Raw genomic sequence first — 25,121 nt, forward strand, 5'->3', positions numbered from 1 at the left:
TAAAATTATCTTTAAAATATATTAAGCAGCTTTAATCAAAACATCCCTATGTAACAAGTTAAACATCAAATAAAGTACTAGTCTAAAAGAACACACTGTACCACTGCTTTTAGCAATTTTATGGCACTAAGCACTCAAATAGCACATGCTGTGGAAACAAACATATGTAATAAAGAATGGATTATGCACCATTTAGATGGATGGATGACATGCAGTGGAAGATGGGAAGAGCACAAAGCAGCCTGGAGGTCTCAGGAAAGCATTCTGCTTTAAACACTTCTGTCTGAAGCAAACGAGATTCCATAAAGTCTCTTCCTGAGCAAGCAGTGTTAAATCACGGGTTTAACATGAATGGCTACTTTATGAGTGACATGAATGAGCTACTTTAAACACTCATTATAAATGGTTAGTTTTTTTCAATATTTCTTAAGTGTCTAAATAGTGGGGTTTACAAATAAGAAATTTCCTATCTCAGATAAAGACCTAAAATGTGTACCAAAAGAATTATCTCTAACATGCAAATTCTATTGCCTTAAAGATGAGGAAATTCACTCATTTATATCTTCTTAAGAGATTTTCAATTTTTTTCCAATGAGAAAGTAACAACTAGATTTTTGGTTACTTTAGGTTTTAAAAACCTTTTTAAGTGTTATCATGTGATATTACTCAAAGGCATAAGAACATGGGAGATTCTATGATAAAATATTTTATACATATATAACCAAATTGGCAGCCCAACATTTACTTCTCTACTTCCAAAAGAGCAGACCACCAAAGTAGTTTAGAACAGATGAGTAGAGGGGAAAAAAGAAAAGAAAAAACCTGATAACCAATCACACTTCTAACATTGAAAGGCAACAACTGTAGAGAAATGAAGGAAGGGTAAGTCCACAAGGAGGCCTTTTTCAGGAGAAAAGGGAAATAGCTAAGTACTAAGAGGTCACAGGGTACATTAAAAACATAAAAAAACAAAACAAATTAAAAAAACAGTCATTAAATTTAAAGATCTGGTCCTGCAAGAGCAGTTTTTGCTACTAAAAAGCATACCATTGTAGGTTTTTTTTTTTAATTCGAAAAAGATTTACAATATTACTTTGTTTTCTGAAGGTTTTTTCCTGTTCTTTGATTCTGTAATGAGTGTTACCAAATGGCATCTAAACAAATGTAAACATTAAGATGTCATTTAAAATGTAACCAAAAAGCAGAGAATTGGGGGCTTATTTAATTTCACTTATTTCTTCAGCTTCTTTTGCAAGAGATGTTCCACTGTCTGTTTTAACTTTCAAATAAAATAAATTTATTAAATTTCTCACTGGCATTATTTTTAATTACACTGATTCTTTAACTGCACTCTTTACTCAACCCAACTGCAATCAGCAGTGGTCATGGCAGCACATCCCAACCTACCTCCTCATGGCACACCACACTCCAGGCCCACTGACTGCAAAGCCATTCCTATGAGAGTTGTGGAATTAAAAAACAAAACGATGTGTTTATTGATGCCACTGAACTGTACACTTAAAAATGGCTAAGATGGGGCTTCCCTGGTGGCTCAGTGGTTGAGAGTCCGCCTGACGATGCAGGGGACACAGGTTCGTGCCCCAGTCCGGGAAGATCCCACATGCCGAGGAGCGGCTGGGCCCCTCCGCAACGGGAGAGGCCACAACAGTGAGAGGCCCACGTACCGCAAAAAAAAAAAAAGCTAAGATGGCAAATTTTATGTTATGTATATTTCACCATAATAAAAAAAAAAAGGGAAAACAAAACAAAAACTGTAATTCTCACTGAATTGCTTTTACACAAATAAGACAAGGTATTAACATAAAATAAATATTGACAGGAGCCAACAGGAAAGTCAGAAGTGAGATGAGAAAACATCTAACAATGAAAACAGACTGACACAAAGCATGAGCTTGATTCAGGCTCCTTCAACTAGTTGTGAGTAGAGGGCACAATACTCAAAGCCTCACTTTCCTCACCGGTAAAAAGCGGGTTTTGAACTTGATGATCCCTAAGTTCTCTTTTTGCTATAAAATTCTATGATCCTATAAAAATGAGAAAATCCTAAAAAATTAAAATAAAAGGAAGAGGTGACGGAGATGGACGTATGTGTGCCTGTGTATGTGTATTTAGCATCTGTCCTTTCCATCTGTTTCCCCCCATGTCCATGACTTCTACAAATCACTGCTCAGGATGAGCAGATAGGGGCTCTCCAAGCATGGCTCACTTGCTAAAATCTTGTTCCTTCTTTCAAATAGCTTATGAAATCCCCTGCAATCTGCTCTTGCAGAATACATACAAACTGCTGATCACAGAGCTAAATTCCCAAACAGCCTAAACTTGAAAGCAAATATCTTTTCTCATCTCTATCTACATCACAAAAGCACTTGCCCTAAATAGAATATAAACTCATTCAAGTTTCACTGGATAATCTATGTCAATAAATGTCAGTAAAACAAAACCATGAGAAAAAAATAAAGAAATGGAGAACATAAATTTCTAGAAGTGGATGTATTTCATTAAAGTTGTTTTAAAATAGTAAGTAAAATAATTCAATGGAAATGCAACGTGAGTTGATGTATAATTCATAGACTTCATGTTAATGATTTTGACACATTATCATAGGTCAGCCAATGGATTAGCCTCAGTTTCCAAATCTGAATCAAAATGTCGGAAAAAAAGAGAGTTGTATCAATACATAGCAGTTGGTTAAGTAATGAACGATAAAATCATAAATTTGAATGACTAATTGCAATGCTTTGTGATCAAAGAAAAGGTAATTTCTTGGTAATTCATGTTTTTGTATCGTGAAATAAGGAAAATAACTATCTTTTAATTTATGCAATTCTAAGCACAATAAACACACAAAACATTCCCTATTAAACTGATAATAAGTGTAATAAATTACAAGGCATGGTTTAGCTTATCTAGTTATTACCATAAGATATTTTGTGAATGAAGTATTTCAACTGTGTTATTTTAGCAAGCACCTGTTTAAAATCTGGCAGACATCTAAGGGGCCAAAACTAAATTTAGCAGACATCTAAGGGCCCAAAACTGCACTAGTTAATTGGTTGTAACCTACTATAAATGAACTATGTTAACCTGATAGGGAGTACCTATTTAAAAGCCAAATCTACAATTTGAGGATTGACACAGTCGGGCTGGCGTTAAGCACCTGAGGTATAAAAGATGACAACATCTTTCAAACCTGGAAGAAGCATAGGCAATTTTACAGTGGGTCAAGGCCAAAACAGTGTCACAATAAACCCGGAAGCCCGTACCTTTCATTTCCAATAAGCTCATTTGGTTCACTGACAAAAGCTGTGCTGGTGATGTGCGGCCAGGTAATGCTGAAAGAAGGTGGTACCTGACATCTAAAAATGCTTAAAAACAAACACACAAACACATTTCTGTTCTCAGACAGACCTCTCCCACCCCTATTTGCTCTCATACCAACATAGAGACTGCCACATTCTTTCTACACTAGAAAGGCTTACCTCTAGCCTTTCCTAACTTCTTTCCACCTTTAAAGCTATCTTCGCTCATGTTTATTTTGAAACCATTTCAACCATATAAAATGGCAATGGGTAAGGAATACACAGTCTCCAGTTGTGATATGCTCTGTTCACGTACACCTTAAAAACACAAACCTTCCTCTCACACATGTCATTCCTCAAGCAAAGCTTTCCAAGAAAAATAATAAGCCTCTCTTCAGGCATTTAGTAGAAAAAAAAAGACCCGCCCCAGGAAAAAAAAAAAAAAACAACTTTCCAAGAAATAAAATCCATGTATAAGTTTGTCTATTTCATTACAATCAGGCATATTTTTGCTCAGTTATTTCTATCTATTAACTCCTAAAAGTTATTAGCCAGGGTGTCTGCGTTAGGCCGCCTCTAAGATGGCTCCCATCGACCCTTGCGTCTTGGGACTCACGCCCTTGTGTAATCCTCTCCACAGTGACTGAGTTGGATTTATTGACTCCTATCAACAGAATATGGCAGTAGTGATGGAATGCCCCTTCTGAGATTAGCTTATAGAAGACTAGAGAGAGTCTTGGGTGCTCTCTCTTGGATTGCTCACTTGAGCGAAAGTCAGCTGCCATACTGTATACAGTATCTCAGACAAACTGTCAAGTTAACTGGATAAAAATGGCGAGTTTCCTACTCAACCCGAAAAGAGAATAAAATTTATTCTTAATTCTGATATCTGCTCAAGTTTGTGAACCATTTTCTTAGGGGGTAAAAATTCTCCCTATCCCAGAAATATGGTCACCAGCTGCAACATTAAAAAAATATATGGAAAGCTGAAATGGAAAACATAAATTAGCTTCACTTTGCAGTAATAAAGGTCATAATCTATTGATATGGAAATACCTGGGATCCTTGAAAATAAAGACTCCACTTGTTAAAAGAAGTAGATTCAATTATTAAATTACTAAATACATACAGAACCTAAAAACAAAACAAAACCCTTAAACGACTGAGGATTGGGATCCATTTGTGATTTCACCCAATTTTAATAATAATTAAGTGAGCACCCACCATATAAGAAACTAGAGCCTAGTCACAGAGAAACAAGCAAGAGACAAGTTAAGAATCTGCCGAGTTTATAACCAAAGTTTAACAGCTGAAGCAACTGGCAATCCATCGTGACCTTAACTGGATGTGTTTGCATTCACGTTACTGTAAAAAGTAAGTTAAGAGCCAAAAACTCTGCCTATGCACCAAAAACACATTCTACTTGGAAAGCAACACCTGGGCTTAGAAGAGCGTAACCTCTGCTGTTTCCCGGCTTTATTTCAGAGTGAAGCCGGTTCCTACCTGGGGTCCCAAGCTGACCTAGGGGTCCCCAGTCACCCAGGAACACAAGGAGCACACCTACTCCCGCCTCCTGACACGGATTCCTCATTTTAATTAGCCAACACCGCTGTCACTCAAGGTGCTTCGCACAGCCATTGGCCCCAAAGTCTCGCTGGTTGGCAAGTTTCTGCCAACTGGAGCACCGGTGGTCATCATTTCCGAGAAGAAAAGTAGGGGTGTACAGGGAAGAGAGGCAAGAACTCTGAAATATCTAGGGTGACACCCTTACCTGAGCGACCTGCGATTCCCCACCGCCGCCGCGACGAATCGGCCTCTGGGCGGGGGCTTTCAGCCAAAAAGAAAATGGCTCAGCCGGGAAGGGGTGCCCAGGCCATGGAGAAGCCGGTTCAAACTTTATTTGTTCACGCTGGTGGAGGTGAAGTCGGGGAGAATTCCAGAAACAGCACCTGATCCCTCCGAATTCAGCGTGCCCCAGGCTGCAGCAGCCTGAGCGGCCGACTCTCCGAGTTTTGACGTTTCCTATTGTTGCCGGAAGTGACGTCCGTATTCGGGGGCGCTTCAAGAAGAAGTATTTTTATCCCCTCGATCTACGATTCGCCACAGAGTCCCGGTCTCTCACTTCGCAGTCCGAGCCCCTCTGAGCCTCAGAACCAGGCAGACTTCGAATCTGCACCTTGGGATCGGACTGGACGTAGAAAAGACTCTCGGCAGGGTCAGTCTTCCCAGGCCTCTGTACGAACGTGCTGTGGAATCTGCAGCGGGGAATCCAGGAGCGCAGGGGAGCCGGCAGCTTGGAAGGTCCTGCCGCGGTGCGTGGCGGGCTTCCACCCGCTGCTCAGAATACAAACGGTCGGCGGGAGAAGCGCGTCCCGGCGTCGGCGTCGGGCCGCAGGGAGTCGTTGCTGGAGGCTGGGCTCCCGGGGCTCTGGGATTGCACATGCTACCACCCCTTCTGCCCGTTGTGCGGGTCCGGAGGCCTTTGGAGCCCGTTCTTTGCTCGGCCGCTGCTGGGTGAGCGCGGGGGTGCAGGCGGGGCTGCGCCCCGGGATGGGCCGGGGTCGCCTCTCTCCGCTGCCCTAACCGAGGCCCCGGCTGGGGCGAGTGACCAGGGCTGCCTTTTCATCCTTTTAAATCAAGTGCAGGGGAGGAGAGCGCTAGACGTACCTTGCCCATGAACCCGACTGGGATATCCTTTTGATAACGAAGAAATGGGAAGAGCTCATCTTCTCAGATCAGGTTGTAACTTAGGGTGGGAAGTCCTAGACGGACCGATTTCTGCTGTTGGAGCCTCTGAGCTCAGGGGCAGTCCGGCTTCTCGGAAATACTGATGAGAAGCAAGAGCTGAGAATAGTTGATGTTTTCCTTGCTTTACATTTCCCTAGTGTTTTAGTGTTTCTCCACTTTCCTACAGGACTGTAGCTTTTTCCCTTACCGTAAAAAACAAAATCAATCTTGAAATTTGGATTCCGGAATTAGGGCTGTAGTAGACTGTTTTTCCAAAAGTATCCACAAACCTTTTAACGGTTTTATATATGAACACAGCAATCCTACAGAGTTATATACTTGACCCTTACTCCCCGTTTTCCCCAATTTTCTCCTCTATTTTTTTTTTTTTTTTTTTTGCGGTACGCGGGCCTCTCACTGTTGTGGCCTCTCCCGTTGCGGAGCACAGGCTCCGGACGCGCAGGCTCAGCGGCCATGGCTCACGGGCCCAGCCCCTCCGCGGCATGTGGGATCCTCCCGGACCGGGGCACGAACCCGTATCCCCTGCATCGGCAGGCGGACTCTCAACCACTGCGCCACCAGGGAAGCCCTCTCCTCTGTTTTTGATAGATAATATTTAGCGTTATGAGCTGTCACAAACTCTTAGCCATCGACCGTCATCTTTACACCAGTCGGTGTAGTTGCTTCATTCTGAACAAAAATCACTGAATTCAATGGCATTCCATTGGGAGGCATCATTTAATGACCTCTAACAACAGTGAGATTCAACTAGATTAAAAATCTTAAAAATGCTATTTTATACCATTTCCACGATGTCTCCTGTAATAAATTCAGTGGGGCAGACCTAACTAGTAGCAGAGAACTCTCTGGAGGAAGCTAGGAAGCAATATTGAGACCATCTTAATGGTTGAATCTGTGCTACAGCTGAGTGATATATGCTTTTGTCTTTTAATTTCTTTTTATAAGGGTTATAAAGCGAAAATGTTAAGCGATTTCTTAAAAAGTTACTTTTCATGTCTGAAACTACTATGTTAAAATGTGCACAAGTCCTAAATTAGCTTTTTTTTAATGTCTTAATTTCTAGGGTTTTTTTCAGTTTTGTAATAGTAAAGTAAAGCCTTTCGTGAAAGTGTAGAGCAGTAGCTGTAATTTTTTTCTATAATACTCAAAAATGTTTTAACCCCTTTGTTTTTTTCTATCCTGTTTATCACTTATCTCCTTCACCTACAGATCCCAGCTGTACCTGTATCTTACTCTTCTTCAAAATATTTATTCTGCTGGTACTGAAGAGGATGTGTTCCAGGGACATACTTTGTTGACAGAAATTCCATTACCAAAGGTAGAAATAATGAGATATTGGTATATGTTACAGGACTTCAGAGAAAGGAAGGACGGAAAGATACCATAAAGTGTTAAATGAAACAAAAATTCCATGTACCGCAAAGATGGAACATACATCTGAAAGGATTAAAGGAAGTCTGTGGGAAGAGATAAAAGTTATAGAACGTCTTAGGAGAAAAGGTCCCCCTAGAAGAATTGTGTTACAATACGTGGGTCTGGAACTTAAAACGAGTTAACACCTACTATATTGGCCAGGGGCAACACCCAAGAATATATATCTTTTTGCATTCAACAACCGGATTAGTTCCCACTTTGTCTTTCCCAGGAAAATAAAGGCTGGGAAGTCAGCTTCAACCGCTTCCATATGCACATAAATCCCCCAGTTATCCTAAAAGATGTTAAAGAAGGTTTACCCTTCTTGGCCAGTATATTGTAGAATGTAATTTTTAGGATCACTTCCTCTTTTCTCTAGTTCCCTCCCATTTGACACTACTTGAAATTCCCTCTGCCTAAAAATGTGTTTAGTTGAAGTAATTGGTTGGCTGAAAAATATTGACTAAAACCCACACGTGAGCATTTAAAAGTATATTCAATAACGTGTTCTTTACCGTGTTGATAAAGGAGAGGAAGCTTGGAACAGGAAGATTCTATGTTCTTTAAGAGGAGGAAAGGGTACAGAGCTGGGTGGCCAGTGACTTAAAATAGAAAGCTTACTAAATTTAGGATTTTGCAAATTGCTAGCCCACCTCTGGTTATGTGTAGATATAGGGAAGGTGTGCAAGAAGGTGATTTGTATCCTAGGCAGCTGCTGGGATGTTGACTGGGGGAAATGACCATACTAACTCTACTCACCTGATTTATGTGTTGTTCTGTTTTGTTTTTAATGTCAGTGAACTCATTTTAGAGGAGCTTCATTCCCAGAGAATTCAATACTCAAGGTATTGTTATATATTATTCTCCTTCTATGAAGTGTCCATGGACAGTTACAAATACTAGCTATTTTTAAGTGCGTTATTGAGCTTTGCCTCACTGGCTGATTGACTTACAGTTTAGAAGCCCTTTGTCTCTTTCTAGCAAAAGTCCTTAACCATTTATTTACCTGTTTAGTTTAGGAAGCTCCCTTGGGAATAACCTCCTTTGAGAATCTAGTGAAAGCCCTACACCATGCAATAAAATGAGTCATTTAAAAATATAATTCCATGGTATCATTTTCTTTGAGATTTAAAAAAATGAACCATTTAATTTAAAATCCCAAATATTGTTCATGTCTTTTGGTGCACATAAATGTACACACGTATTCTGTTATTTGTATTCATTGGTATCATATTCCTGTTTCATGGGCCCTGAGTATGTTAGTAGGTATCACTAATAAGTTTCCCAAAGTAATTGTACTAATTTACCCTTTCACACCATTGTGGTCTGTTTCAAATGCTCTGCAACCTCACATTTTGGATTTACTTTGTGATTTCCTAATGATTAATGAGGTTGCTTATCTTTTCACATTTACTCTTTTGTAAAGTTCCTGTTCAGATCTCTTTATCATTTTTCTATTGAGTTGTCTTTCTTTTTCTTATTACTTTGTAGGATTTTCTTTTAGCTATGAATCTTTTTGTTGGTTGTATATATTGACAGTATCAACTTCCACTCAGTGGCTTTTCTTTCCACTCTCTTAAGGGTATCTTTTGATGAACAGAAGTTAGTAAGTTTAATGTGGTTCATTTTATCAGTTATAAGGCAAGAAATCTTTTTCTGCCTGAAGATCATAAAGATATTCTACTCTGTGATCTCCAGAAAGCCTATTTGTCTTACATTTTACATGTAGATCTTCAACAACAAACCTGGAATTAATTATGAAGGATGTGAGGAACCCTTTACATCAGGGGGTCAGGATTTATTTATCCCATTTGGATATTCAGTTGACACAGTACCATTTCTTGAAAAAGAGCATCCATTTTCCAGGGTTACTCTGCATCAACTTTGTCATAAGTCTAGTGTCATTGTATGCATGGTCTATTTCTGTACGTTATTCCATTCCATTGTTCTGTTTGTAGATATTTTCAATAATTCTAAATTTAACTTTATAATGAGTCTCATTATCCAGTGGTTGAATTTTCCAATTTTGATCTTCTTCAGCATTGTGTTATTTATTGTTTATCTTTTGCATATCTACGCAAATTTTGGAATCAGCTTGTCAATTTCCACCTTTAAAAAACTGCAGGGAGTTTTGGGGAGGGATGGCATGGAGGGAATACATTGAATTATGGATCGACTTACTGAGTCTTTAAATCCTTGCTCAAGATGTAGACCTCTTATTTAGGGCTTCTTTAATTTATCTCAATGAAGTTTTCTGGTTTTTTTGTTTTGAGGTCTTACAGATCCGTTTTAGACTTATTCACATGTTTATGATATTGGAGGCTAGTGAATTATTTACACATATATTTTTTAACATATTTAAACATAATTTAGAAATTATTTGGGTAGTACAGAGAAATACAATTGATACTTGTATATTGGCCTGCTATCCAGCAGCCGTGCTAAATCCATTTGATTTCTTTTGGATTTTTTCAAATGCAATTATGTTGTCTGTGACTAATGACATTTTTATTTCTTCCTTTTTAGTCTTTATTCCTTTTATTTCTTTTTCTTGTATTTTTGTACTGTCTAAGACCTCTAGTACAATATTGAATAGAAATGGTGAGAGTGGATAAGCTTGCCTTTTCCCAGTCTCAGGAAGAAAGCTTTCAATATTTCACCTTTACATATGATGTTTGCAGTAAATTTTTTGTAGATATCCTGCAGATAACTGCAGGATATTAATAAATATTAATATAAATATTTTGTAGATATCCAGCAGATATCCTGCAGATAACTTCTATTCCTAACATACGAAGAATTATATCCTAAATGTTGAATTTTATCAAATGCCTGATTTTGTTGTTTTTGCTGTTCAAATTGTTTCAGCTTTGACCACTGGAAGCTGCTTCATTTGGTTCCTGTGTCCCTATGACATACGTGTGGGATTGGTTTGTTTGTTTTGTGTGTAATTTCTTACTTTCTAGAATTATATAATGCCTCAGGCTCATCTCATATTTCCTGACCCAGTCCTAGAATTGGCCATTTCTCCAGGAGTCCAGCATTACACATATTCTGCATCTATATTAAGCTAAACATGAGTTCATACTTGCATGTCTAACTAAACCATGAGGCGTGGCTCATTCCAGTCCCCTCCCCTTGCTTATCTGTAAATTCTCACTCCAGCAGTGCGAATCCTGGCTTCTACTAGTTAGCCATCCATTTGCTTAATTGTTCAATTCCAGCATATATGTGGAATTAACTCATATGTACATGGGAAACAACTTTATACACTGGAGTACAGTGTTTCTGTGCAGCTCATTTTGCCTTTAGTCTCACAGGCTCCACTCATGCCCAAAGTTACTTAGCAGCTTTTCCATCCACCCGCTCTGTGAGGTAGCTTTGCACATTACCTGTATGTGACCCTCCCTCTTACCTCTGAATCCTTGCAGCCGTGATCTCTGTAGTTTTTATTGTCTCTACAGTTTTGCCTTTTCCAGAGTATCATAAAATGGAAACCAAACAATATGTACCCTTTTCAGACTGGTTCCTTTTACTTAGCAATATGCATTAAGGTTCATTCATGTCTTTTTGTGGCTTCATAGCTCTTTCTTTATTGCTGAATAATGTCCTGTTGTATGGATGTGTTAACTTTTTAAACTCATTTGGCTATTGAAGGACATCCTGACTGCTTACAGTTTTGGGTGATTAGGAGCAGAGCTGCTGTAAACATTCGCGTGCAGGATCTTGTATGTGCATTAAATTTTCAAGTCACTTGGGTAAATAACTCTAAGCACGATTGCTGATTGTATGGTGTTTAGCCTTGTAAGAGTCTGCCAAACTGTCTTCCAAAATGGCTATGTGATTCGCGTTCCCACCCACCAAAAATGAGAGTTCCTGTTGCTCCGTATGCTCATTAGTATTTGGTACTGTCAGTTTTTTGGATTCTAACCATTGTGATAGATATGCAGTGGTATCATTTTTTAAATTTGTAATTACTTAAAGACATTTGATGTTGAGCATCTTATATGCTTATTTGCCATCTGTGTATCTTCTTTAATGAGATTTTCAGATATTGCCCATTTTTAAATTGGGTTGTTTGTTTTCTTACTCTTACATTTAAGAATTCTTTGTATACTTTGGAAACAAGTCTTTTATCCAGTACGTGTTTTATAAATATTCTGTCTGCAGCCTGTCTTTTCATTTTCTTAACAGTGTATTTTGTAGAACAGAAGTTTAATCTTAATGAATTCCAAGTCAATTTTTTTATGGGTTGTGCTGATATTTTCTAAAAACTCATTGCTAAACCTGGGGAATCAGAGGTAGTTGCCTATAGCTGAGCAAGTTATATGTGTCTGGGGGTTGGGGGTGGGAGGGGAAGCAGAGGGAAAGTAAAAATCTAGGGTTTAGCACCTTCTTATACGGACTTCCAAATAATCGTTCTTATTTCAAGGCCATGGCCTTACCCTTCAGCCTTTCAGAAGTATCAGGTCCCCTCATTTCTGAACCTGTTGCTGTTGTTGGCTTCCTTCTAAACAGGAGGATGGGATTGACCTACCTTTGCTCTGCTAGGTTGGTTATCACCCATCCATCCGTTTTCCATCTTCCAGAATTTTGTTGACACATCCTTTGTCATGTGGAATCCCCTCTAGTTTTCTTTACCCTGATGAGTATATATGGTTTCTAATCATTTACTTTCATTTTAGTGGTGTTTAGAAAAGGGAATGAAGGTAACATGCATTTAACCAGCTTCCATATTTAACCAGCTGAATTCTGAATTTGTTTTAACTTATCTATTTTTATTTTTTAAGCAAACGATCTGATTTACAACTATGTAAGTTCAGAACCCTGGGAATACTGACCAAATCTGTGCTAAATTTCTTAGTCTCCATTTCTTACTGATTTTTATTATGTACCCTTTATAAGCATCCACAATACTCATTGGTGGAGATTATTTTAGGGTGATATGTCTTCCCAAATTGTACTTTGTTGTACCATTAAGTATTTGGGAGAGTGTCATATAATATCAGACACACTGTTAGAAGATGAACATAAGGCAAACTTATTTTTTTAGTGAAAAAATATTGAGGGGGAAAAGTACACCTGACATTCAGGAATATATGGAAGATACAAGACAGTACTACACCAGTAGGGAAGATGAATTAGGGGAGAAATAGCTAAGATAAATATGGTAAGTGTGTATGAGATTGAACAAAAGGTATTAGAGAAGCTTCAAAGATACAAAGAGTTGAGCAGTGTTTCATGGATTTTTTTTTTTTTAGGTGAAAAATTAGATAATTTCCAAAGCTGGAGCTGAATCAAATGTTAAATAATGGCAACAGGTGACTTAAAAAGAAGCTTACGGAACCTAGAACAAGTGCTTCGCTCGCTAAATTATCCTAGAGAGGTGGATTGTGTAGGGTGAGCTACAATATCAAACTTCTTTGTATTATTTTCAGTAATGATGTGAGGTAATGCTTGACATGAGGGGAGTATCTAAATAAAAATCTAGATTTTATCTGGGTCCTTTAAATTTTTTCCTTGAAATGACTAAGAGATCTTTAGAAAGCAGTTAGGAGTTTGTTTCTAAGTAGGAATTAATGAAAAATTCCAACTCAGGAGATTTAAAACAACTTTTAGAAGTAGAAGCACAATATTGTTAGAATCAGGTGTGGTCTCTGTACAACGTTTAATCTCACGGAAGTGTAATGGATTTCATTAGTTCTGTAATTTACCACCCTCGCACACTTAGCTGGGTGGTATTCCTTTTTGATTTGGGAGATTCTAGTTAATAGATTTCTTATGACAATTTATACCATGCTTGAAGATTGTTATTAAGCTATCTCACTTAAACCTTTAGCTTTAGTTTCCACTTTCCAAATGTGACTTACTCGCCTTTGTAGAATGTCACAAGGTACATTTCTTCTCTAATTCTGCCAACCTAATACGGTACTCCCATCATCCTCTTATCGTTTAATACCTCTTTTTCTTCCTCCCTGGGATGGCTGACTGGTTAAATGTTTCCCCCCACTAGAATGCAGCCTGACATCTGGGGCGTTTTGTTTAGTTCACTGCAGCCCCCCACATCTAGAACTGCCTGGCACATCTTAGAAGCTAATTAGACATTTATTCAATGACCGTGTCGAGGGACAAGTCCAGATTAGGCATATGTTCAAGAAGTGAGGGAAACTGGGTTGGTTTAACGCAGTAGAATCCTAGATAGTCTTGTAAACTAGGGAAAGCTAACCAAGAGAAGGCTGCGAGTGAACGGATACTGAGGAGACTAGGGAAGGTTTAGCTCTGATGACTGTTATTACGAGCATCATATGTGAGAAGCAGAAGGCATTCCCTAGTCTGCTCCCACAGTGTGTACCAGTCATATACTGGTTCCTCAAAACAGGGAAATCTCTACTATCCAGACTGGCAGGGGCTCAGTCAGTTTGAGTAGCCAAGTTTTCTTCTTCCCACTTTAAGTATTAACATTTTAACAGACATTTTGGATAGGAATAATTCTAAAATATACTGATGATTCTCCTGTCTTCTGAATACAGCATTCAAACATTTGATTTTCTTATTGACCCAAGAGTATCATTAAGAGCAAGTTTAGATTATCTTATAAGACAGTAATGTCTGCAGGGTTTATTGAGATGGGTAGTGCTACTTGCTGCTGCTTCAGGTTGCGCTCCCCGATCCGACACGCACACATACACGTACAGATACACACTCCGCGTGTTTTGATTCTGTATACTTTTTGCCATTTTAAAATTTTTTCCTGACATCTGCTGTTTTTCGTGTTGGTCTGTCAATTTATAATGTCTGTTTCTCTTACTGTTTCTAGTCTAAGTCCTTAGAAACTAGGTAACCAAGATTTTTGAGATTGTTTAACTTAAGAGGTATTAAATGCAGACCTGACTGTTTTCTATTCATAATGTGGATAAAATGGACACATTTTGCTCTAAAAAAGTACTTTTTCAGTTCCTGTTTTGAACTGTCTTACAGAGAGACAAGGTTGCTAGAGCAGTTTTTTCATTGGGTAAATTATAATTTTACCCACGAACATAAAAGAGAAACAATTTATGTTTGTCCTGCAGAAAACAAAATATAATCTTATCATATTTGTTCTCTGCCTTATTGAAAAAAATTGGGCAGGGATGGGGAGATTTATGTATGTGTTTGAATTTTATGGAAAACAAATGTTCTAAGTACATTATCGCATCAGTTGAACAAATACTTTCTGTGCCTTGTGAGAGAATCAGTGAAGGCACTTCTTGAGAAACAAGATCTGTGTGTGGAGACAGTTAGACAACAGTACAAGGCAGAGCATCAGGTGTCAGATCCTGAACACCTGGGGAGTCGTTCTGAGAGAGATCCTTGTGATCAGAAAGATGGCTTCATGGGAGGCTTGAGATTTGACTGATGATGCACAAAGAATAAATGACAGATAACAGAAGAGTAGGATACCTTTCTGGGCTGGAGGAATTAGTGTAAGCTAATAAGGTAGATTCCAAATGGGCCTGATGTCAGGGCAAGATAGTAAACTGGTCAGCCTGGTCACAGTTGATAGCTTTTCCAGCCCTGTTTTCCTCATCTGTAACTTAGAATTCCTAATATTTTCCCTTTGCAGCTTTGTGATAAAGAGCAAGTGAGGTAATGTGAGAAGTGTTTGCAAAACCATAAAGCCTACTTGTGTACTGTAAGACCGTACATTTGCTTTATTAGTAGGAGAAAATGGACTAGATCGAGTAAGGCTAAGCTTTGGAAAATCAATAAATACTGTGGTAAATAGACTGTTGGTACTAAAGAGTTTTTGTTTCATAGTTAATTTGCCTACACTGGTTTAGAGTAGGGGATGGAATCTAAAGGGTCTTGTGCATCACCTAATTATTATGGCTATTGTGTTAAATTATGAGTTTTTGACAGCATTTCTTTTATTTCCCTGATTATCCAACTTCGTGGCATTAAGCTTATTAAAAATCTTTTTTCTGTTTTTCCTAACAGTTTGGTAAAGGGAGACACAGCAGCCTCTCTGCCCATCATCAGCTATTCCCTTACCTCATATTCACCTTATGTAGCAGAACTTCTGGTGGACTCCAATGTAGAGCTCATAGCAAAGAATGACTTACGCTTCATAGATACTGTCTACAAGGTACTTTGAATTTATGAAACAATAATTCTTTTAGAAGTCATTGAATGGTTTTCTTAAGATTAATGTTATTATAACTCAAATATATGCCGCATACATAGTTGACAGAGTATTTTCAGATGCATTTATCTCCTGTAAATGCAGTCCCTGTTATAATCAAGATGCAATTCAAGTTTGCTGTATGTGTCATACTCTAATGAATATGAGGACTGGTAATTGTCACTGGTTATCATTTGCCTTTTTTATATCAAATTTTAGTAAAATTTGGTATACTGGCAGAAGTTAAAAATGTGGTTTTAGTGAGTAAAGTTTGTGGTTCAGAAAATTGTGAGTTAATTTAGTTGTTTATAAGAAGGGACTACAACTTATGTTGGAACAACTTGTGTTCCTTGAGGTCTGAAACCATGTCTTATTATCTACTCTAGTACCTGCACTTGTACTATATGTATCCTGAACTTAATCTCATGTTTGATTTTTCAGAACCCTACTTTGTATCATTAATTTTTGTTCACGTACTGTGGTTTTCTTAACCTTTTTAAAAAAATAGTAAAGCCCATTTATCAAATCAAATCTTGATTTTTTTCTTTTTTAGGTAGAGTTTGATGAAATGATAGCCTTTAAATATAGTCTCTGCTTAATCTTCCCTTTCTTTGTCTCTCACCCAGAAAGCTTCCATGGAAGCCTGAGAGGCACTTCTAGGAAATCCCAGGGTCCACAGAGTAGGTTTTGAAAATTACTGGTTTAATCTGTATCTCTCATTTTATACATGAGAAATCGAAACTCAGTAGCCTACCAACTTGTCTAAAAATCAAGTCATGATTTCTATAAACAAATAGAACTGTGGTTTTCTGATATCTGCTATAGTAATCTTGTTCAGCGAGCTAAGGAGTTTTTTTTTTTTTTTTTAGTACCTATGAGGATATTTGAACTTTTTATATATTTTTTCATCCTCTGGACAGCTGTCTATACTCTGATACATCCCTAGCTAACTGTTTCCTAGCTGTTCTCCTACCTGGTCAGGACTCACAGCACCCCTACAGGTTTCTTTAGTGCCCTATATATAATGGCTTAATCCTCCCCTCTCGCCTCTCAAAAATGGCAGTACGTCCCTGACCAGGTGGTCATTTATAATTTTGGATTTTTGAAAGAAATTGCTCCCAATTATTTCATTGATCTGTTTCCTCTTTACAGCTTCTTCGTGATCTATTTAATTATAAACCAATCTTGACGAAAAAGCAGTTTCTCCAATGTGGATTTGCAGAATGGAAAATCCAAATTATATGTGATATTTTGAATTGTGTGATGAAAAAGCACAAGGAGTTGAGTGGTCTTGAGAAGGTAATTTTATTAATAGATTTTAACTTAGGCTAAGTTGCTATATTTTAATGTTAAAAAATCAATACCCTAGTCAGCAAATTAATGCATAGTGCAATTACTGCACTATTCACAGGTCTGGGTAACCTCACAATGCCTGATGTTTGCTTTAAATACTAGTGACTTGTTTTTGCACATTTGTGACTTGGAGCTACTAGTCCTAAACTAATAGTTCAAACATAATACATTTTCATCACTTTGTAATTTTCAAGAGACGTGTAGTCTCATTAGACTCGGCATTATTTGGCAGTCACATTTCGTATGAAAATTTAAGTGATAGAGGAATTTAATATATACATCATGCTTTCCCACATAATTTATGACATCTTAATACCTTTTTTTTAGGCTCCATCACAACAAAGAAAAAAAATCAGTTCTGCTAAGTCAGAACCTTGTTCAAGCACTGAGAAGACATCAACTGAACCTGTGGGCATTGACGTCACTGGCAGGTTTATGACTTCGGGAAAGGTGGGAAAATACAAAGAGAATGCGTTGTGTAGTGTTAAGAGTTACCTACCTAGTCAATCCAACGTATAAGGTTCACTTTTCTGACTAGCATCTGGTAAAACATTCTGCTTAGACATTAGAGTGTAAGGATTTTTAACAGAGCATATCACATATTATCTGGGAACATTCCTAAAGTTATAAGAAGAGGGTAGAAACGTACAACTGAACAGCCTTTCTCTTTATATTTCTAATCTTTAATTCTGCCTCTTGTGATCATGAACATTTGCACTTAATTACATATCTAGTCTTCCTAAAGACCCTCCCTTTACTTACAGTGATAGGTCATGATTTACGTACATTCATATTTCTATACCAGGACTGTGAATTATCCAGTGATTGATAGTTCCTTAAATCTATAATCTGGTTTTGGGGTAGTGTTTTGAATATTTTCTCTTTGTTGGTAGATATCTTCCCTGCCCTTGTCTGCTTCAAGCACCTGTGGCTGAATGAGTCCAATGCCTTTAGGGATAGTTTTTCCATCTCCAAGGGAAAGTGAAGCCAAAATATTATTTTATAATGGTAAATATACTTTCAGCTGTCTTCCACCTTGGGCAAGCCCTTTGAGATTGAAGGATAGACTACCAGATGAATAACCGATGTATCATTAGATAAAGGAATGTGGGTATTTTTTGGCTGAAGTAAAATCTAGGGAATTATTTTTCCCCAATTCAAAATATGAGTTATATAAACAGAATCTGTGAAGATATTTATACTTTATGCCATTATAAAAAGTAGTGACATTTAACTGTAAGAAAAAGGCTCTTATGTCAGTAACTTTTAAAAAAAATATGCCTGTTTTGCTCCAGGTGATGAGGGCAATATGAAAAGGAATGTAAGTGTCTTGTATCCTTTCCCAACTAGAATTTGTCTAAACAGGGATTTTCTTACACTGATTTTTTTATATTCATTGTGCTTAGCACAGGATTAGGTCCACTGTAAGGACTTACTAAGTATGAGTTGATAGAACTGGATGCATTTTTCAATCTTGTATTTCAGTATGGGGGCTGAGGGGTGATCTAAGTTGTCCTAACAAAGAAAGATACAAAATTTGAAGACATTAGACTTTTTAATTTTCGTAAGATAAAGTTTCCTTTGTTATCCATCAGAATTTTGTAAATTACATCAAATTCTTAATTCTCAGAAATTTGAATAGTTATTAAAAGTATTCCAGTTTAGAAAAGTTGGAGTAGTAAGTGCATTCCTTTGTTTACATGAAAAACTGAGTCAATACTGAAGCAAGTTGTCTCCTCCCCAGTGCCTGCTCTGGGGTGGTAGTTGTGACTTCTATGTCACATGTGCTGAGTTCATGTTCATACGTGGATTGCCCGTAGAAAAGGAAGTAGGCAGAAGAGTCCTATGTAAACGCGGTTTGACCTGGTGCCTTTACTCTCAGGACTTTCCCTTAGTTTGAATTGTTATTGACAGTCTTATGTTTTGTGGTTTGTTTAATACAAAAAAAAAAAATTGTAATGAGTCCTACTCATAAAGCCAGTTCTTGATTATCTACATGTGAATAGTGTGTTAACCTTTTAAAAATAACTTCTTATGGAACATTTCAAACCTGTACAGAAGTATCCATTCTGTGATTTCAGCAATTTGTCAACTCTTTGCTAATCTTGTTTCTTCTTAATTGTAACCACTTTTCCCAACATCTTTTCTCCCAAACCTGAAACCATTTGAAACAAGTCCCAGACATCATTGAATAAATATTTCAATACTTTTGTAAAATATAAGAATGCTTTTTAAAAATCATGACCACAATTGTATCATCACACCTAAAATAATAAGTTTGTAATATTTGGTATATGCATATGTGGTAATTTAAACTTCTGTAAATCTTAAATGGAAGATAGGATGTTTCTTTTGAAAAATTACTACGTGTATGTTTAAAATAATTGTGGAGAACAGGGAAGCATCTCTGACATGTTTTTCTCTGTGCAGAAGAAAGCTGTGGTGATCCGGCACCTGTACAATGAAGATGGTCCTAACATTCCTGAAGATACAGTAACAGATGTTAATGAAGCATTTGATATTTGTGACTTAAAGGCTGCTGAAATAAAGATTCCTGAATTACAGGTTCCTGAAATTAAGTGTGAGCAGCAAGTAAGAATCTGGGACTTCTTTAACAGATGCCGATATTTCTTGCTTTGATATACGTGATTATTTCCGCATCTAATCTTTGGAACGTTTCTAGCCTTTTAAATTATTGATCGTGACATGTTACCTTTGTTACCATTACTTAAGAATCAATAAGTCTTACTGAATATAATTCAAAAGATATTATTTGCTGCTTATATTTAGGGTACTAGGAGAGATGTCATGGGTAATGCAAAGATGAATAAGACATAGGACTTGACTTCAAGGAATTGACAGTCTGGTGAGAGATAGAGATATACTACTTTGTTTAGTGAAGGTTCTTTATCACCTCTTCCCCATATTGATGAATGGAAGAAAATGGTGCATTACCACCTTTTCAGTTTCCTTTTGGGGCCCTTGCTGTCTTTTGCTCTCTTTCCCTCGGAATATCGTTGCTATTACTTTATTGCCACAGACCCCATTATAGTGTCTCGTCTCTACTGCTTCTGTTAAAACTTCTTTTTCTGTCCGTCTTCTATGTCTTGTGACTTCTGTACATCTTGGTATACAGTTGACATTTAAAAACTACCAGATGGGGCTTCCCTGGTGGCGCAGTGGTTGAGAGTCCACCTGCCGATGCAGGGGACACGGGTTCGTGCCCCGGTCTGGGAGGATCCCACATGCCGCGGAGCGGCTAGGCCCGTGAGCCATGGCCGCTGAGCCTGAGTGTCCGGAGCCTGTGCTCCCCGCAACGGGAGAGGCCACAACAGTGAGAGGCCCGCGTACCGCAAAAAAAAAAAAAACTACCAGATGACCATTAGGCTTACTTCCCGTTTATAGCAAACGGAACAATCTCATTTCTCGGTCATTTCCTCGTAGCTTTCTGCTAGATCTAGTTATAAGAAGCTAGTCACTTATAGTTTTATTGTACAAACTGATACTGTTCTAAGAGCTTTATACAAATTAATCCATTTCATCTTACAAGACCCAAATGAAGTTGGCACTCTTGTCATCTTTTTCTTTTTAGATGAGGAAATTGAGGCATCGGGCATCTCTCATAAGCTAGTTTAAGTGTCCAAGGTGCCTGCTCCAGAAGTAGCGCTCTTAACTCTCATGCTCTCCTGCCTGCTGTAACTATTGAAACAACACGTGGAAATGCGAATACACTGAATTACAGGAATTTTAATCTGTGTAATATTTTTAATCTTTCTAATCATTTTAGGATACAGAAGTCAATCCTGAGATTATTGCACTACAGACTATGCTTGCTGAATGCCAAGAAAAGCTGAAGAAACTGACTTGCATAGAAAGTAGATTAGAATCTTTGGAAGAAAAAATGAAAGGGAAAGTGATGGTGAATGAAAAAACCTGGGCTGATCTTCTAAGTCGTGTCACTCTTCTTGAAACAGAAATGCTTTTATCTAAAAAGGTATTTTCTTCCTTTACATTTATAGAATATCTCAAGATACAATAAAGTAATTCCTTTGTTCATTATTAGTCTCTTATTTGGAATGTTAAATAAGAGAATACTTAGGTAATGGGAAGTGTTCAGTTGGGATGAAGGCCTGTTTAGGAACACCCTGTTTGGTGATGGTTGTTGTGACTATTGCTTTTCTCTTCATCAAATAAGATAATCTGACAAACTTGTAAGCTGAGCTTTTAGAGACAGTTATGTCATTTCTGGTCCTAGCCTGTCTTTCCTTCCTAGAAAGTTAGTAGATGCAAGTTTTCTCTCTCCTTCCACATTTAAGAGATCATTTTTTATATGTAGGGATTTTGTGTTTTGCTTGTAAATAAAATAATCAAAAGTAAGTATTTATTATGTCATCTGTATATTTTATGCTTAGCAGTAAGAGCATAAAAATGAGAACATATCTTTTTATTTTATTCTAAATACTAAACCATATCATTCCAGAATGATGAATATATAGAGTTTAATGAGATGAGTGAAGACTGTGCTTCTAATAGCGACATGGATAATCTCAATCCGGGTAAGTTCTTGGCGTACTGGAATTGGTGATATGGTAAGGAGTTTTCACAAAAATGTTTTTATAGTATTTGGTCATTTTAATTATCCTCAAACCTTATTTTGTTGGAAATTGCAAAGCTCCTAAGAACAAAGAAAATATCAAACTTACAGACTATAAGTCAAGGATTGCTAGAAAAGCCAACTTACATGTCTTACATGTAGTAGTTGCATAAATTCCAGTGTACAAAATTGCAAACTTTTAGAGATGTTTTACTCTTTTAATTGCAAAGTGCTTTAGAATAATAAATGGACCTCCAAAGTTTCTAATTTAAACTTAAGTAGTAGCTTTTGCATATGTAAATAATATATGTAAGAGAAAAAAAAACACATTTGTCAGTAACCTGTGAAGTGTTACAGACCTCTTGCATTTCAACAGTTCACTGATGGTGATAAAATGAGAAGGACCTAAAATTAGGACAAATCTTCTCCGTGTCACTTAACCTCACTAGGCTACTGACATTGTCATTGTGACGGAGCAGCAGGGATAAGATTTCTGAGCTGCTTTTCAGTTAAAGCTGTAATTTTTTTGATTCTTACACTTTTTGAAAAGACAAAGGTCTAAATGTTGTCGTGTTTGTAATTAAATCATATTTGCAGAAGAGATATTTTGTCCAGTTGAGGATTCATAATGAAGCTAACTTTTTAAATCTGTGGGTGTTTAACCTCATTAAATCTTTCAGCTACTATGTGTATAACAATTTAACAACAACACATTGTAGTGGTAACTACAGGCCTGCACTGTTCCAACTGTGATAGTAAAGCATTTAATTCTCAAAGCAAGATAAGTGCTATTATAACCCATATTTTACAGATGAGGAAGAGAGATTAAATAACTGCCAAAGGCCACACAGCTGTTGAATGATGGGACATGTTGGAAAAGAGGCAAACTAGCTTTGACGTTTTCTCTTCAACACTACATATTCAGTGCACGTGCCAATTTCATTGCACAGAAAACAAGTTCAATAATTAGGTTATTAAATAAAATTATTTGAGATGCTGCTTCTGGCAGTAGATTTATTATAGACTACAAATTTCAGATTTGGTAGAAGTTGACTTTTTTCCATTTATCCTTCATTCATTACTCAACAAATTTCAAAGCTCAACTCTAAGATCCTTGAGAGCAAGAACTTTATCTTATGGTCTGTCTAGCATAACGTCTGTGCTTCTGTCACCAGTATCTATCTGTATATGGTAGAAATCAAGTTTTTATGCATTGAAAGAATACTGAAGTCTGCTATTTGCAAAACATTGCCTTTTCCAAGTTCGATTTCACCTGTTTGGGCTTAGTACTTTTTAAATAACAGGTTACAGAACATACTTTTAACACATTAGTCCTATGCTAGGACTTAAGAGTGATGAGCAGATAGACCACTATCTGAAATGGATTATAGATTATGAATGAGTTGAATACCTAGTCTCAAAAAAATGTATAATCTGACCCTGATCAGTTGAGTCAAATTTATGAAGCCTGACACATTACACCTTACTTCTCCATGCTACCTGGAAGCTGAGGGTTTGAATTCCTTTTGATGTTGAGGGTGACAGTTCACCAGTCTGATCTGAGGATCATGTTAAGTTGGGAATGATTTTGGTGAAGTTCATGCCCATTAGTAAGTAGAGGAATGGAGCAAACAGGCAAGAGAAGGAGACAGGAGAGACTGTGGCTCCATGAGAGACCAGAGTCCTCACGTGCTAACACTTTGTTCCCTGATTGAGGTTGTCTGTGTAGGCTTACAGTTAAACTATGTAAACCAGTTTAAATGGGTACCTGATTTTTTTTTTTCGCCTTGTTTTTGCAGCCACATGTACCATGACTAAAAACATAGGGCTTATGAGATTGGTTGGACAGGAACTTGTTTTATCTCTGATGTTCTCTATCCAATTCGATGGTAGGAAAGCCTTGCCATCATTTTGTTGAATAATATCAGGATACTGGAAATGGAAAGTTGTTCAGTTCTTTAATAAATCTGTGAACCTGAATTTTAAGCAATTTTTTTCCATACATATCAACTTAGGGTGGAATGTTTCCTGATTTTTAGGAAGTACATATAGTCAGTTTTAGTAATAGTTGCCACCATTTTAAGAAAAGAATATACACGGATCAGTAGCTTATTTAAAAATACATTAACCTGCATATTCAATTGATTGCTATCATGATAAAGATAATGTTACTTTTTGTGATCTTTATTGACCAGTTTTTAATATCCAGATCTCCATATGCAGGTCATTATCCTAAAAGAATATTAAAAACTCATCTAGACCTATACCAGTAGGCACTTTATATTGAGAGGTTTATGTTTCTTCCCTCTATACATAAAATTTTAGATATTTGACTCTACTATGAAAGGAAAAGGTAACCTAAAAATTAATTTCTCCACAGATAGAAAAAGCAAAGAGGAAAGGCAAGCAAATATTCCTTTGTCCTCTGGTTATCGTATGGTATCATCCGATTCAACTCCCAGAACCTCAACTATTAATTACTGTGGTTTGAAAGAGATTTCTGAGGTAAGAAGAACTGGCGACTACTGAGGTGATTTCCTCTGTAAGGTCAGGAGAACAAGCAAGCATTAGATTTAGTTGCAGAAGCCATGGGCAAGAAAAACAGTGAAACTGTAAATCTTAATCTCATAAAAATTCTTTGTGATAAATAAATGGTACTTAATGCAATGTTTTAGACTGTGTTCTATATGTTCACAGTCCATCTTTGATTATGGTTTACTTTGAGAAATGGCCTAAATTTGTTGCTTTTTAAATTAAAGGAAACAACAATCCAGAAAATGGAAAGGGTGAAAAAAATGTAAGTAACAGAAAGGGGCAACAGAAATTCATTTCTCTATAGGGAATTGTGTTGGATTACGATATATAAAGAATGTGCGTGTGTGTTTCAAACCTTGAAGGTCTCTCAATCAGGTGTGGAATTTCCTTCAAGACTCCAGTGGATAATAAATCCACCTCCAGTTATGTGTTTGTGAGATAAGTCACTGTTTTTGTTTCCAACAAGTGATGTAAAACATTGCTAATGGAATTAATTGGAGATTAAAGAGTGCAGTGATGTTTTTGGTTGATAATCAAGAAGTTATCTATTTTTGATAACTACTTTATCAAAATATTAAATTGTGTATGTAGATGGATGGTTCGGAGACATTTTAAGTATTGTGAAAGTATTGCTAGTCCTTTTCAGAAAATTGTTGGTATGGTAGTACTAAATATGATACTTTTATCTAGTACAAATATGAAATTACATGATTTTTTTAAAGAACAGTTGAAAGAAAATATGAAATGAAATTGTGTAAGATTATCATGCAGCCTACTACTTTAAAAGACTATATATTTTTTTTTTTTTTGGAAATTGAGATGCGCCGAAATAACTTATGCTTCAAGAATTAAAGACACATAATTGACTCCAGTTGTTTTTCCTCCCCTTCTGGCCATAGTGTACTTATTAACAGTAACTACCTATAAATAATCACTGAAATTTATTTAAGGCTCAAAAGCATAACTGCAGCAACCTAGTTCCTATGCCTCACTATGA

The 25,121-nt window shown here is 37.1% G+C and overlaps 2 protein-coding genes across 7 annotated transcripts in view; one reads left to right on the forward strand and one right to left on the reverse strand.

The window, feature by feature from the left end:
• The window catches only part of FBXO8 (F-box protein 8), a 38,981-nt gene extending 33,614 nt beyond the window's left edge, over nucleotides 1-5,367 (reverse strand). Inside the window, exon 1 of the mRNA XM_079927356.1 lies at nucleotides 5,092-5,367. The gene's annotated coding sequence lies outside the window, so the exon portion shown is untranslated. The remainder of the gene's footprint in view (nucleotides 1-5,091) is intronic.
• Nucleotides 5,368-5,477: 110 nt separating this feature from the next.
• The window catches only part of CEP44 (centrosomal protein 44), a 59,383-nt gene continuing 39,739 nt past the window's right edge, over nucleotides 5,478-25,121 (forward strand). For 2 of the 6 annotated variants that reach the window (XM_079927353.1, XM_079927349.1), the window contains exons 1-12: nucleotides 5,478-5,834; nucleotides 7,278-7,386; nucleotides 8,279-8,326; nucleotides 12,743-12,881; nucleotides 15,459-15,606; nucleotides 16,795-16,941; nucleotides 17,323-17,445; nucleotides 19,426-19,587; nucleotides 20,783-20,989; nucleotides 21,476-21,551; nucleotides 23,970-24,094; nucleotides 24,349-24,386. In XM_079927353.1, the coding sequence (XP_079783479.1) occupies nucleotides 12,793-12,881; nucleotides 15,459-15,606; nucleotides 16,795-16,941; nucleotides 17,323-17,445; nucleotides 19,426-19,587; nucleotides 20,783-20,989; nucleotides 21,476-21,551; nucleotides 23,970-24,094; nucleotides 24,349-24,386 (1,115 nt within the window). In that variant the 5' untranslated portion in view covers nucleotides 5,478-5,834; nucleotides 7,278-7,386; nucleotides 8,279-8,326; nucleotides 12,743-12,792. The remainder of the gene's footprint in view (nucleotides 5,835-7,277; nucleotides 7,387-8,278; nucleotides 8,327-12,742; nucleotides 12,882-15,458; nucleotides 15,607-16,794; nucleotides 16,942-17,322; nucleotides 17,446-19,425; nucleotides 19,588-20,782; nucleotides 20,990-21,475; nucleotides 21,552-23,969; nucleotides 24,095-24,348; nucleotides 24,387-25,121) is intronic. The other 4 variants (XM_079927352.1, XM_079927354.1, XM_079927351.1 and 1 more) reach the window with 3 other exon arrangements.

The sequence above is a fragment of the Stenella coeruleoalba genome, assembly GCF_951394435.1.
Source record: "Stenella coeruleoalba genome assembly, chromosome: 7".
NCBI lineage: Eukaryota > Metazoa > Chordata > Mammalia > Artiodactyla > Delphinidae > Stenella > Stenella coeruleoalba.